The sequence below is a fragment of the Corvus moneduloides genome, chromosome 2 (assembly GCF_009650955.1).
Source record: "Corvus moneduloides isolate bCorMon1 chromosome 2, bCorMon1.pri, whole genome shotgun sequence".
Lineage (NCBI taxonomy): Eukaryota > Metazoa > Chordata > Aves > Passeriformes > Corvidae > Corvus > Corvus moneduloides.
The window spans coordinates 45,851,933-45,864,306 of record NC_045477.1 but is presented as its reverse complement, the minus strand read 5'-3'; the positions used below and the strand labels follow the sequence as shown (position 1 = coordinate 45,864,306).

Sequence of the window (12,374 nt, the reverse complement as noted above, 5' to 3'; positions counted from 1 at the left end):
ATGCTAGAAGTTGGTATGGTTAGAGTCATCAATATTTCCATTATAAATCTTTTTCATAAACTTCTGAAACTGTGCTCAGCTAGTGTAAAATAAACAAAATCTTAAGTGGGGGAAAAACATTTCATGAGCATACTCTTCCCTAATTATGAAATAGGATAGGCTTCTCCAGAATTTGGTTATGCAACTGGGTAGGAAACTTGCCACAGTTAGGTACTGTATAATTCTTAAATGAGTTTTTTTAAACCTTAGTTCTTAGGGGTTTTATTTTATTTTGAGAATTTAACTTAAAAGAAAAATGAATTATTACTTGGTTATTTTGAGAAAGTCTTTTAGAATCCTGTTATTGAAAACAGATAAAGTGAAAATCATTAAAAGGTATCTGACTGTGACAGCTTAAGAGGTTAAATGGATTCATTTTCACTTGATTAATTCTCATGCTGTCTCTTCGGAGGCATTTACAATATCAACTTAATTGAATGTACCTTTTATTTTCTTTCGTTTCAGACACTGTCAGTCTGCAAAATGATGATTCCACAGATTTTCATTTTCTGTAGGAAATGTGAAGATTGTGAGCTGAAGTAAAACTTTGGCATAAATCTCTTGAGAATTTTGCCTTTTCTTCTTCTCTTTGAAGGATTATGTTTACAGGAAATTGATACCATCAAGTGACACTTTTTCAAAATAATTTAAAAGAAACAAAGAATAAAGCTGTATTTATGCTCAGAGAAAACTGGATTAACAATGAGGCCAAAGACTTTTCCTGCTACGACATATTCTGGAAACAGCAGACAAAGGTTACAAGAGATTCGAGAAGGTTTAAAGCAGCCATCCAAATCTTCAGGTCAGGGACTACCGATTGGAGCAGGCAGTGAAACTTCTCTGGACCCTAAGATTTTAATAGGGAAGGATGCTGCAAGGCAGCAGCAGATGAGACAAACGCCCAAGTTTGGACCATATCAGAAAGCTCTGCGAGAAATCAGATATTCTTTGCTGCCCTTTGCTAATGAGTCGAGCACCACAGCAGCCGTGGAAGTCAACAGGCAGATGCTCCAGGAACTGGTGAATGCAGGTTGTGATCAGGTACGTATGAGGTGGGAGGGGGGATTGGCACTGCTGTCAAAGCAAGTTTATTATCTGGACCAAAGAAAGGATTTTGATGGTGGCTGTCAAAATCTTGGAAATGCACTGATTATTCTGGCAGTCATGTTGCTGTATGAGCAGCAGAGTAGATGGACTTACTCAGGGCAGATGTGCCTACTGTGGGGTTCATTTATGTTAAAGACAGTTATGGTGACCTCTAGGATTCTTCTGTGATTTCTCCAGTTGATATCTGAGACTGAACAGGGTAGCTTGTCTTTTTTTTACCTTTCTTTTTTTCTTTTTTTTTTTTGTTTCTCAATTTTCCCTGCAATGCTTAGTAACAAGCCTTAGCTGTGAGTAATAGGGTAGAATTTTGTCTAGCACATCTAAACCCAGTTCACTGTCAGAAGTAACTGTAAGAAATTATAGACACAATATTTGAAGAAGTATTTGAAGAAGCTCACTTGCTGTTAGCCAGAAAGCAGGAGGGGTTGGATGGATGTTCAGCTGACAGCAGTGATTCTGTCCACACCTTTTCTTCTCAGTTTCTCTGCTTCTACTAAGAGGTGGTAGCACTGCTCAGATAAGAGACTTGATGTAGAGATGCTTTTTTTTGTCATCCTGGCATTAATGCTAGAATGTATTCTTAATTCAGAGACCATTCACTAGGTGCAGAACATGGTCATTTTGTGTTGAGCTGCATTCATCTTGCTTGTGCTTCCAGTATTAACTTTCACCTCTGTCCAGGAGTAGTTCAAAATTTTGCTTTTTAGAGAAAAAGTGCTGGTTTGGGTTCAGATTCTGAGTGTTGTAGGAGCACTTTTTTTCCCATGTGATTGAATAGCATTTGTTGACAAGCTGAAACATTTCCATTTATAGTCCTTGATAAAAATTGGAGAGATTTAAAACCAAAGTGCTTTCAGTGGCATCTCCCTGATTTCAAAACTTAGGCCTCATTCATTCATGGCAGAATGTGAGTCTCTTGGCTCTCCTAGACCATATTCTGATTCTGTATAACAGAACTAACATCAAGCATTATTGTAAACAGTGTAACAGTATGCATTTCCCTGGAGCTATGTAAATATTAATTAGTGCTGTTTCTATGCCAAAGAGTTTATGCTGTACAAGATAATCAGAGCTAGAGCAGATTGCATTTCTAATAAGATGTGCTGCAATACAACTAAACACTTCCTAGTCCAGTGAACCAAGATGCTGTACTGAATTATTTAACTGGAGGAACCAAGAGTTTTCTCTGATCTCTAGTACGCCATGAAAACAGTGTTTTTTAGAACTCTACCCTCTAAATGTCCCTAGCTGTTTAGGATGGGAACACTCCCTGTGTGTATGAGCCAAGGTTAAATGAGCACAGCTGGATTCTGGATTGGAAATGCACATTTGGTAGGTTACATGGACAAATCATTCGCACATAGAACTTAGCTTGTTGGACTGAAATCTTGGAAAGTACTTTGAGCACACTACAGCACAGTAATGTTAAGCCAGTGTATAAAACAGAAATACCTGAACACCTGTTAAAATGTCCTGGTATGCAAAGCAGTGTAATGAACTATGTGTGTAAATTTTTTTTTATATTCAGCTATTTTGACTTCAATGTTCATACAATGGTATTGCTTCTTCTAGAACATTGAGCCTGGTTCTGACTCTGATGTGGAGGTTTTGCCTACATCCTTAAATTTTGCTCACATTTTTGGTAGGGCTTTTTTTTGCCCCTCCTCATTGGCCATGACCCTTCCATCCTCCCATTTGTTGTTTCTCCCTAGCTGTGACTTGTTGCCTGGCAATAGCACTATTGGGCCTGTCCCTTAGGTGTGTTTGGCACTCAGGTCTAGGCTTTATCAGGATCACATTTGGCTAGAGTCCAAACAGAGGTTTCAGGAGTGGAATCCTGTAAATAAAAATGCTGAGCTTCCTAGTGTGAGTCCAGACCATATGAAGATTCGCTGTCCCGAAGGATTGTGAATGAGTGGAGCTTCTTGAGATGGTGTGAATAGTATCTGACCTTGGGGATGGTATGGTGTAGGGTGACAGACCTGATTACTACCTCTAGGTTCTTCCTTTCCCCCTGATGCCTGAGCTGTTTTGAATTAGATGCTGAACTGTTTCATACTATGATGTGTAGTAAGTCAGCGATCCCAAGCTACCGTGTCCCTGCTTGTGAATCAAAGCCTTTAAATGCCTACCACATGGACACCTTCTGTAGTCCTGTAGGCAGCTAACAGATCTCTGTTTAACAGAGAAGTGAAGGCAGCTTCAGTTTCTTTGGGAATGCTTCTATTTACCTCTGAACCCAGTGCCAGTGTGAGGTTGGTAAATGGGCACTGAAGCCCAAACCCCCCTGTCCCTTTTCAAATGCCAGGAGCAGCCGTTTTGAGGTTAAGGATTTCAGTCCATGAATAGCTAATGTTCTACTTGAGCCTTCCCCTACAGCAAGCTTGCAGAATACAAAATCTCACCCCTCCTGATCCTGCTTCATGGTGCAGAAATCAGCTGTTCAGCAGCTGCAGTCATCCTGAAGCATCTGGCAGTTTGTCATTAGAAGCTCTAATTGTGAGCATTCTAGGAAGCTGTGAAGAAGGAATAGATGGCTATAACAGTTTGGTCTTATGGGAACTTCATTTTCCAGCTGGATTTGGGCTGATGCTTTTTGGTGTTCTAGATGGAACACTGAAAAGTAATGCTAACCTTGTGGGTAATCTGTTGTGGTGGACACCATGCAAGGATCAAGATTCTTCTTCGGTCTGTTTATTAGGCCACAATAAGGGTTTTTGGAAGGATGAAGGGAAGCAGTGACAATTGAAAAGGAAAATTATTTTAGAGGCTAGGGAAAGGATACTTCTATTTAATACTCTTACTAGCTCCACTCATCTATTCTATCTGTAGCATGGATAGATTTTAACAACAACCATTTCACATCCTACAGGAGATGCTCCCTGTTCTGCCTAAGTGACTCTTAAGTTTTGAGACGAAATTGAAATTGGTTTTATTGAATAAAAAGGAAACATAACATTTTGTTACTTTACTCTTGCTCTATGAAAGACCCACACAGCCAGGAATTTCGTTATAAGCCACTTGGTAAACTTAACAAGTATATGAAATGCAGTGTAATTCGTGAAGTAAGTATTAAATTCTCATGTCTTTCAGTTACAGTTATCATAGGTGTTACTTGTGAAAACAGACTTTTTTTAAATGGTTAGGAAGTTGCCAGTGTTCTTTTAAATGGCATGTTTTCTTCCAGAAAGCTTTCTTTTTCCACCATTGTGTAGTTTACGATTTTATAGTGAAATATGCTCCCTTAAACTTAATGGGGACTTCACTATTGACCTGAAAGAAGCCAGGATTACCAGGGTTTTTTTTTTTTTAAGAGATAGAAAACAAATAACACACATAATTAGTCATTGTTTTTCTGAAACAAATTGAGTAACTTGTCTGTTGTTTGCTTAAGTCATCTTTTCAACAGTAATTATTTAGTGAGTTTCAATCAAAAATAATTAGTGCAGCATAAACAGTTTTGAAACTCATAGAACATGACTGCAAAAGACCAGACCTTTTTTGTTGTAACAGCTTGAAGCCAAAAGCACACCTAATATGCCATTCTTTAGTAAATAAAAGTCCTTGGGCTTGGAAGTGTAACTTGCAGTCACTGTAGGGGGACAAGAGTGTGTCTGTCCTGTGGGCTGGTAAACCACTGGAATCACCTGGGGCAACTGGGTGGCGTTTGGGGTGTGGTGGTAAATGCAGCTGCTGTTGTGGTTGAGTGTTTCTGATGAATAGATGCAATTGAGCATATGATCAGTGGCATTCCAACAACCTGAATGGGCTGTACTGTACTTACTGTACTTCCTTGGAGCATAAACAGCCACTGACATTGTAATTTAGAGTGGGCTGCAGCAGTTCTAGATGAACCGTTGAACGTTACACAGTTGTCACTTTTGTGGGGTTTTTTTTTTTTCTTTCCCTCAAGCAAATTTTCCTTTGAGCAAAGGGTGCCTTTTCCGGGTGAAGATTTCTAGACATGGTTTGTTTGGGCTGCTATTTTTAAGAAAAAAATCACGTTTTAGGATTTTTTACAGGCTACATACTGCTAGTACCATGCTATCTACTGTACAGCTATGAATATGTGAAGCAGGGAAGTTCTTAGGCTTTATTTTCTCCAGAGGCTTTTATAAATGTCCATAGTAAAGCATGGACCAGTCTGCCCCACTGCCCTGTGCCAGTATCAGGATATTTTGAAGGGGAAGATCTGTCCATTGGATACTAATTGCATTGTCTTTCAAGGAAGTGAATGATGTCTGTGGAATGGTGTAATGTGTGTAAGAATATCAAGTTGACTGCCTTGTCATCAGTGATATGCTGTATTCATGAGATTCAGTTTGTAGAGGTGAGGTTTTTGGTTGCTTTTTTTTTTTAAGTCCTCCTTGCATTCCAGGATTCTTTCAATCTGTACATCATGGCTTACCTTCTTTTTATTGAACCCGTTTGGCAAAGATTCTGCCCTGATTTGGGAATGCTGTTTGGTTACAGGTTTTGAGAATGGGAAATAAAGTATTTATCTCAATTTGAACAAATATTTGCACTTCTTAAGTGAGGGAAATTCCGTTCTGCCAAATACAGCTTGGGCAAAAAGTCCTCTTTTGCACTTTGCATGTAGAACTAGTATTCTGTTCTTCCTGTTGTATATAGGTCGTGCTTGCCCACCTATGATCCATGTGCCATCTAGCAGTGTGTTACTGAGCAGTATGACTTCTCACCATATTGTTAGAGTGATGACAGGAAGCAGATACAGTGTAGAGTTTTGTTTTGATAACAGACTTGCTGAAGCTCTGCTGTAGTAAAATATCTGTTGTGACGTATTTGTTAAGAGGACAAGTCTAAAAAGACAGCTTGCCTTCAAGGTGGAGGACAGCAAATTTTGTAATAGCAAGTAAGAGAATTAATTTCACAACATTGGCCTGTCCTGTAACAAAATTTTGTGTTTGCCTGAGTAAACTTTCCCTGTGTTAGGAGTTTTGCCTGCCCAGCCATTTACCAAAACCTCCAGGATGAACATCTTAGTCATCTTCTGGATGTTTTCAGTCCAGATTGTTTGGATAATGAAAAATGACTGAAGAATGAGCTGTTACAGGATTGCCTGGGTTATTCTGTGGGACATATGTTAAAGGTGAGGATCACAGAATATTTTTAATTGGAAGGAATCCACAAGGATCATCAAGTCCAACCCTTAAAGTGAATAGCCCATATAGGGATATAACATGTGCCCTTGGTGTTGTTAGCACCATGCTCTGACCAACTGAGCTAATGTGGTTCAAGTCATTACAAGCTGTGCTGCTTGTAGAAGTATTCTGGGTTGCAGGAAGGGAAAAAGGGATGTTCAAATGAGGACACTCGCTGCTGAATGCAGGAGAAAGGTTTTATTTTAGCAACTGAAATAGATCTGATAATTCAGGTCAGCAGTCTCTTGGGTGTTTCATTTGCATCCATCATTTGAAGGTAAGTTGTTCACTCTGCCTTCTCTTTACCAGATGTGTTGAGGGCTTGTTTCATAACCTTTTCCTATACTTTTTTCTTTCTAACCTCCCTTTTTGGTTTCAACCTTTCTGAGAGGTTTCCAGTATAATGCAGTGTTCTTCCATCAAAGCATGTAACGGAATGTGTTTTCCCACTAATATGCCTGAGGTTAGCAACTTAAGTCATTTCAGTTCTTAGTTGCTTCAGAAAAATAGTGAGTCATAGCTTTCCAGGGGCTGAAAGCAAGAGGTGAAGATTGCTCTTCAGCTGATACCTGCTGACATGTCTCTCCTAAGCCCTTTCTCTTGTTTCCAGTTTTCCTATGTTTCTGTCACTTCTTGATGATAGTGGCTTAGTGAGTATACTTAGATTGTCTGTGTCATGACAGCTCCCACAATGTATTTGAGAAGGTGCTCTTGGTAGTTATTGTTCTGTGTGAGCATGACTTGGAATATGCTTGTCCTGCAGACGGAGGAAAGGTATTTTCCCTTGACTTTTTGTGGTGGTGGAAATATTTATTAACAGTAGTAAATGATTGCATGTTCTTCGCACGACAAGATTTGGCAGCTGGGCAGTAATATGGCGCTGAATGAGAGTGTTTTAAACTCTCCTTAATTCTTGTTAGTCTTTTTTCTTCTTCATCAAACTATAGAATAAATTACGTCTTGGTAGTAGGATTGTGTTTGAAATGACCGGACAGGAATCAGATGCTAGACTTCAACAGTAGGTAAGTGTGAATCTCGAGTTATCTTAAACTTGCCTATTCCTCATATCAGATAAACATTCTAGAAGCTTGGGAGTTAATAAAAAACCAAGAAATTTTATCTTGCTGTATCAAGGTACAGGATTAACTTGCACTGGATACTTAAATTGTATTTATTAAAATTTAATTGCCAGTAGAATTTTGAGCTATGGATTTTTTTTTTTTAGCGAGAAAGGAAATGACTTCTTCACAGTCACTAAAAAATCTGTATAAGCATTTGCTTCAGTCTCTGAATAAAAAGCCCTTGTGACCAAAAGTGAAGATTGCTGTTATTATTATAACAGGAAGCTGATATCACAATAGTAGTAGGGTGTAACTGTTCCTTTTGCATTTTTTATGCTGTTCTCAGCCTAAATCTCTGCTGTTCTTTCAGCTTATATCTGAGAGGAACAAATGTGATTTTATAATGAGACTGAAAGATAGCATCTCTTCATTGGGAGTGAGATGTGGGGTGTTTTTTGGTTGTCTGTGGGGGTTCTTTTCTTTCTTCAAAAAACTGAATGGCACTTTTAAACAGAGATTTCAGTAGAAGGACTCAATACAAGACTTTTGCAGGCTACAGTCTTTAGAGGTAGGTAAAGATGTGCATTTAGAACTCATTTAATTCAACCTAGGAATGTTTTTCTAGTAGTTACCAGATTAATTAAAAGCTTATGTTAAAGCTGCTAATTGAATATCAGTAGAATGCAAATAAAAGTTCATGGCTACTTCTCACGTGATATGCCAGGTACGTGCCATACCTTGTGTGGAGTGATTTTTTAAAAAATAGTTTTCTTTTTCCTAAAGCATGGGCAAATATACATAAAATAACTTAAAATTGCATTTGTTTTCCCTCAGTTTTTTTGTTGCTGTACCCCCATCTCGAGCAGAACACAGCTTGTTGGTGCTCCCATGGGCCCAGCATTCAAATTCTGCTCAGCAGATGCTTGTGGTGGCAACTCCTATAGAATATCCATGTCCCGTGTGTGTTGTCCATGTGTCCCCCTAATCTTCCATAAATCAGGCTCCAGTACTGGCACTCTTTGCTCCTTGGGTGCTGCCTGTCTCTGTGACTCATGAACGCTTGTATGCAGTGCTATCTAAAGTAGATGAGGAGAGACATGAACGAGCCCTTTCAAATCTTTTTACTTGCTGGTGCCAGCTGCTGTTTTTCTCATGTAGTGGCTATGTCCATTAATTCCCCATAATTTCCTTGAATTTCTCTTAAGAAACAGCTGGTTAGACCCAGGTTTTCCTTTCTTTGACCTAGGAAAGAATTCTGACTGGGTTGTGAGCTGCCTCACTATGGATGTAGCTACTCTAGAGTAGATGTTCCACAATCAAGTACTACTGGAACAAATGCAATTTGCACTAGTAAAATGAGGGAGGGACGGACATATGATCTGTGTGCTTAAAGGTACAAGTGTTTGTGTTAACTTGGGCTTTATACTTACGTAGGTTATGTGTGTAGCATGTGAAATACATTTAACTTTTTTCACTCTTTCTGATTATGGTCATGACCTAATTGTGAGTGTAGCTTAGATCTGACATTATTACGTTGCTTTTAGCTGAGGCTTAGAGTGCAAAATGTTGGTCCTTATTTCTAGGTTTTTATCATACCCTAGCTTTTTGGAAAAAAAATAAATTTAACAATGCCTCTGATTACCAAATTAGAGGCTGAAGTTGCTGTGGCATTGTGGTCTGTGGTCTTATCCTAGCAGTAGCAGTCTTGTATTGTCCAGGCTTGAGAGGGGTCCCAGTTTCTCATTTACAGAAGATGCTTTAATAAAAGCCTGATGAAACTCAGCTAGTCAAACTCTTGCTGTTTGCCTGCTCTACACATCTGCTGCAGGTCACCCAAAATACTATTGATGATAGAAGTATTTTTGGCTTTATGTTACTAGGCAGCTTCCGTTGAGGTGGTTCTGTCAGCCCTGATCTTGATGGGGTCTCCCAGCTATGCAGCTATGGCTGCAGCATGGCAAAACTGGTTTGTTGCCAATGGTCTTGTCCTGCCATCTGGGCGGTCACTGGCAGTTCACAAGAAACTTCTGGGTTACAAATTGACGTGTAGGAATTAGGTTTCATACAAGCAATGCATGTGTGCATGTATGTATTGGGATGATTGCAGTGTTTGCATGGTACCAGCTGTTTGTGAAGAACTTAATCTATGGGATTTGGTACTGCATTGAAGATTTCTTTTTCAGTCTAAGGAGACGAGATTCTAGTGTTTGAGGTTATGTTCTGCTTCCCTGCAGTGTAAGAGATGGATTTTTCCTGATGAGAAACTTGTGCTCTCCATTTTGAGTGAATCCAAGCAATTAAAAATATTTCCCTGGGGAGGCGAAGGATGGAGAGACGATATGGGAATACCTAAAAAAAAAAAAAATTATTTCTAGGTCAGTTAATTTTCAGAAGGCTGAAGCCAAAGAACACTGTGTACCCGTAACTTTGTGAATCAGGTAATGGCCGTGGCAAGGACAAGTCTGTGAAAATAACTCTGTTCTGTGCTGCTGCTTTGTCTTTAATTGTTATCAGTGTATGGGCGCGTGTGTGAAACTGTTACTGAGGCACACACAGTCTCCTGTGCACTTAGAGAAATACAAACACAGTGTAAATGGGAAAATGGGGAGATTTAAATGCATACTGCTTGAAGGACCGAGCATTTTGCAACTGTTTTCTGTACCTTTCATTACCCTCCTTCTCTGTGTCGTTCGTTACTCTAATGCAAGATTTGTAAATTGCTCATTTAATCCAAAGCATGCAAAGACGCAGGGTCTTGCACCCCACTTGCATAAAATACTAGAAAGAAGACTGCTGCTACTGGGTGATAATATAGTTAAGTTTCTGCTCTTTAAAGAGACTGACTTTAGAAGGACAACTAGCAGTGTAAAATTACTCCTGTAAAAGTCTTTATACGGCTACATTTGGATTTTATCCACCATTTGAATCTGTTGGATCGGGGTTATTTCAAAACAAAAGAAAATGTCAGCAGAGATTCAGAGATCACTGTTGCTGATCTGCAGCTTCATTCCCTCCCTGTTTGTTTTGTTTTCCCATTGTATCAGTTCTTATCTTCTAGGTTTTTCAAGTCTGTACTTCCCTTTCCTTACCTGTTGTCCTATTACATTGCTTTTTCTGCTCCATTGGCTTGAATGACTAATATTCAACACCTCCTACAGGCCTTTCTCTGTGTGCCTCTGAATACCCTAAATGAGTTGATTTTTTTTATAATTGCAAACTACTAAGGAAGAACTCTTTTATAGACTTCAGCCTTGAATCTAAAAAAATTTTATGTGACATCTTAAAGAATTATAGATGCAACTGTAACGTGACTTTGCCAGCACACCCCATATGTTTTCATTTCTGTGTCTTTTCTTCCATTCAGTGTCAGGGCTCCACAGGCTGTGCTTAAATGAGCCACCTGTCCCATTCATGCTTTTCTTTCAGCATTGCCACAGTTGCTGTATTCATTCCACCATCCTGCCAGACGTCAGCCTGATAAAGATGCCTAAAATCCAATTTAATCAATGTAATTGGAACCTTTGAAATACTAATTTGTGTGGGGTATCCTTGTTTAAAAAAAATTCTGGTTGTACCAATTAAAAACATAGAAAGTTGTGGTCAAAAGACAGAGACCTTTGAATTAAGATAAATTCACTCCATATTGGGCTATTTTTGTCCTGGCTCCAAATGAGTGCTCCAAATGATACTCATTCCACCTTGCTGGAGCCCGTTTTCTCTGGTTGTCGGGCTCAGTTTGATTCTATTTCAGATGATCCCTGTATTTTAGATGATTCCCTGATTGCCCATGTGATCTGTGCTGCCCAGACATGGTAGCAACTTGCTGGCTGTGTGCTGGAGCAGGGTGGAATTATTTTTCTTCCAGGTGCTTCAGCAGTTACTATTCTGGAAACTCACTTCCATCTCCTTCCTGTGATCATTTCTTGCACGCTGGCCATCCCTCCTGTTTAGAAAATCTTTTTACTATGTTCTTTACTGCAAGCACTAAGTCCATTGAGTGCTTTCTAGAAGGTGTTTTATCACGAACCTGTGAAATGTGTGGTGTTGCGGTCATGCAAATAGTGGAGAGAAGTGTTTAGCAGTGCAAACTGAGGACCTAGAGCCTAGGAGTCTACACGTGGGCCAAAGTCATCAATGTCTGCCAGGACATGTGGCGATCCAGCTCCCCACACTACAAGAGGACCTCACTGGGAAGTGCCAGCAAATTTGAAAGCAAACCACAAGAATTTTCATTTGCGTTGGTGTGCCTCCCCCCACCCCTCATCTCTGTTTGCTGAGAAGTGAACCTTCAGGGCTCTTAACCACATGAAAGTAACTAGAAAAAGTATTTTTCAGTATTACTTTGGTGCTGTAAAACCATTTGCAACAGATTTTTCCAGGAACTTCTCTGTGATTTGTAAGCATTAGAAGCTGGTGGAGGTTGAGAACTTGCTGTTGCAGGCCCTGCTCCTCACTTGGGCAGAAATGGGTGCTCAGATTTGCTGCCAGGGAGAATTTGTTGCCCCCCAAGCCTGGAACACTGGAACATAGCTCAGGAGGGAGAGTCTGAGACACAGCTCTGATTTGGAGGCAGAGCTGCCTTCTCCCAGATTCCTGGGAAGGTCAGAGTGTCCTGCTATGTGTTCAGCACCTCCAGGAGCAGGAGCACTATTTTGGGCAAGTAGCAGTGCTGCATGCTTAGCAGGATTCCTTGGTTTTTTGCAAAGAACCACTTCTTGCTTTGTGCAGGAGGGCCTGTGCTCCCAAGCTCGCCACTCTGCAGTGGAGCATGAACTCGGTCTTCATCCTGCCCTACACAGGCCAAACACCAACAGCTGTAGCATCAGCACAGTATCTGCATCTACCTGGGGCAGGCCAGTTCTCTTAGTTTCTGCCATGCATAAAACTTCCTTTTCTTCCTCTCTCCCACTAACTTAGGGAAGTAGGACCATTGTCTAGCATTAGACAAAACCCTGAAGCAAACTAGCAGAGCCCTCCTTTCACACAAACTATTGAGCCCATGAAT

At 40.0% G+C, this 12,374-nt stretch overlaps 1 protein-coding gene across 2 annotated transcripts in view; it reads left to right on the top strand.

The window, feature by feature from the left end:
- LATS2 (large tumor suppressor kinase 2) overlaps nucleotides 1-12,374 on the top strand; it is a 48,947-nt gene that overhangs the window by 3,739 nt on the left and 32,834 nt on the right. For both annotated transcript variants that reach the window (XM_032099392.1, XM_032099391.1), the window contains exon 2: nucleotides 505-1,080. In XM_032099392.1, the coding sequence (XP_031955283.1) occupies nucleotides 742-1,080 (339 nt within the window). In that variant the 5' untranslated portion in view covers nucleotides 505-741. The remainder of the gene's footprint in view (nucleotides 1-504; nucleotides 1,081-12,374) is intronic.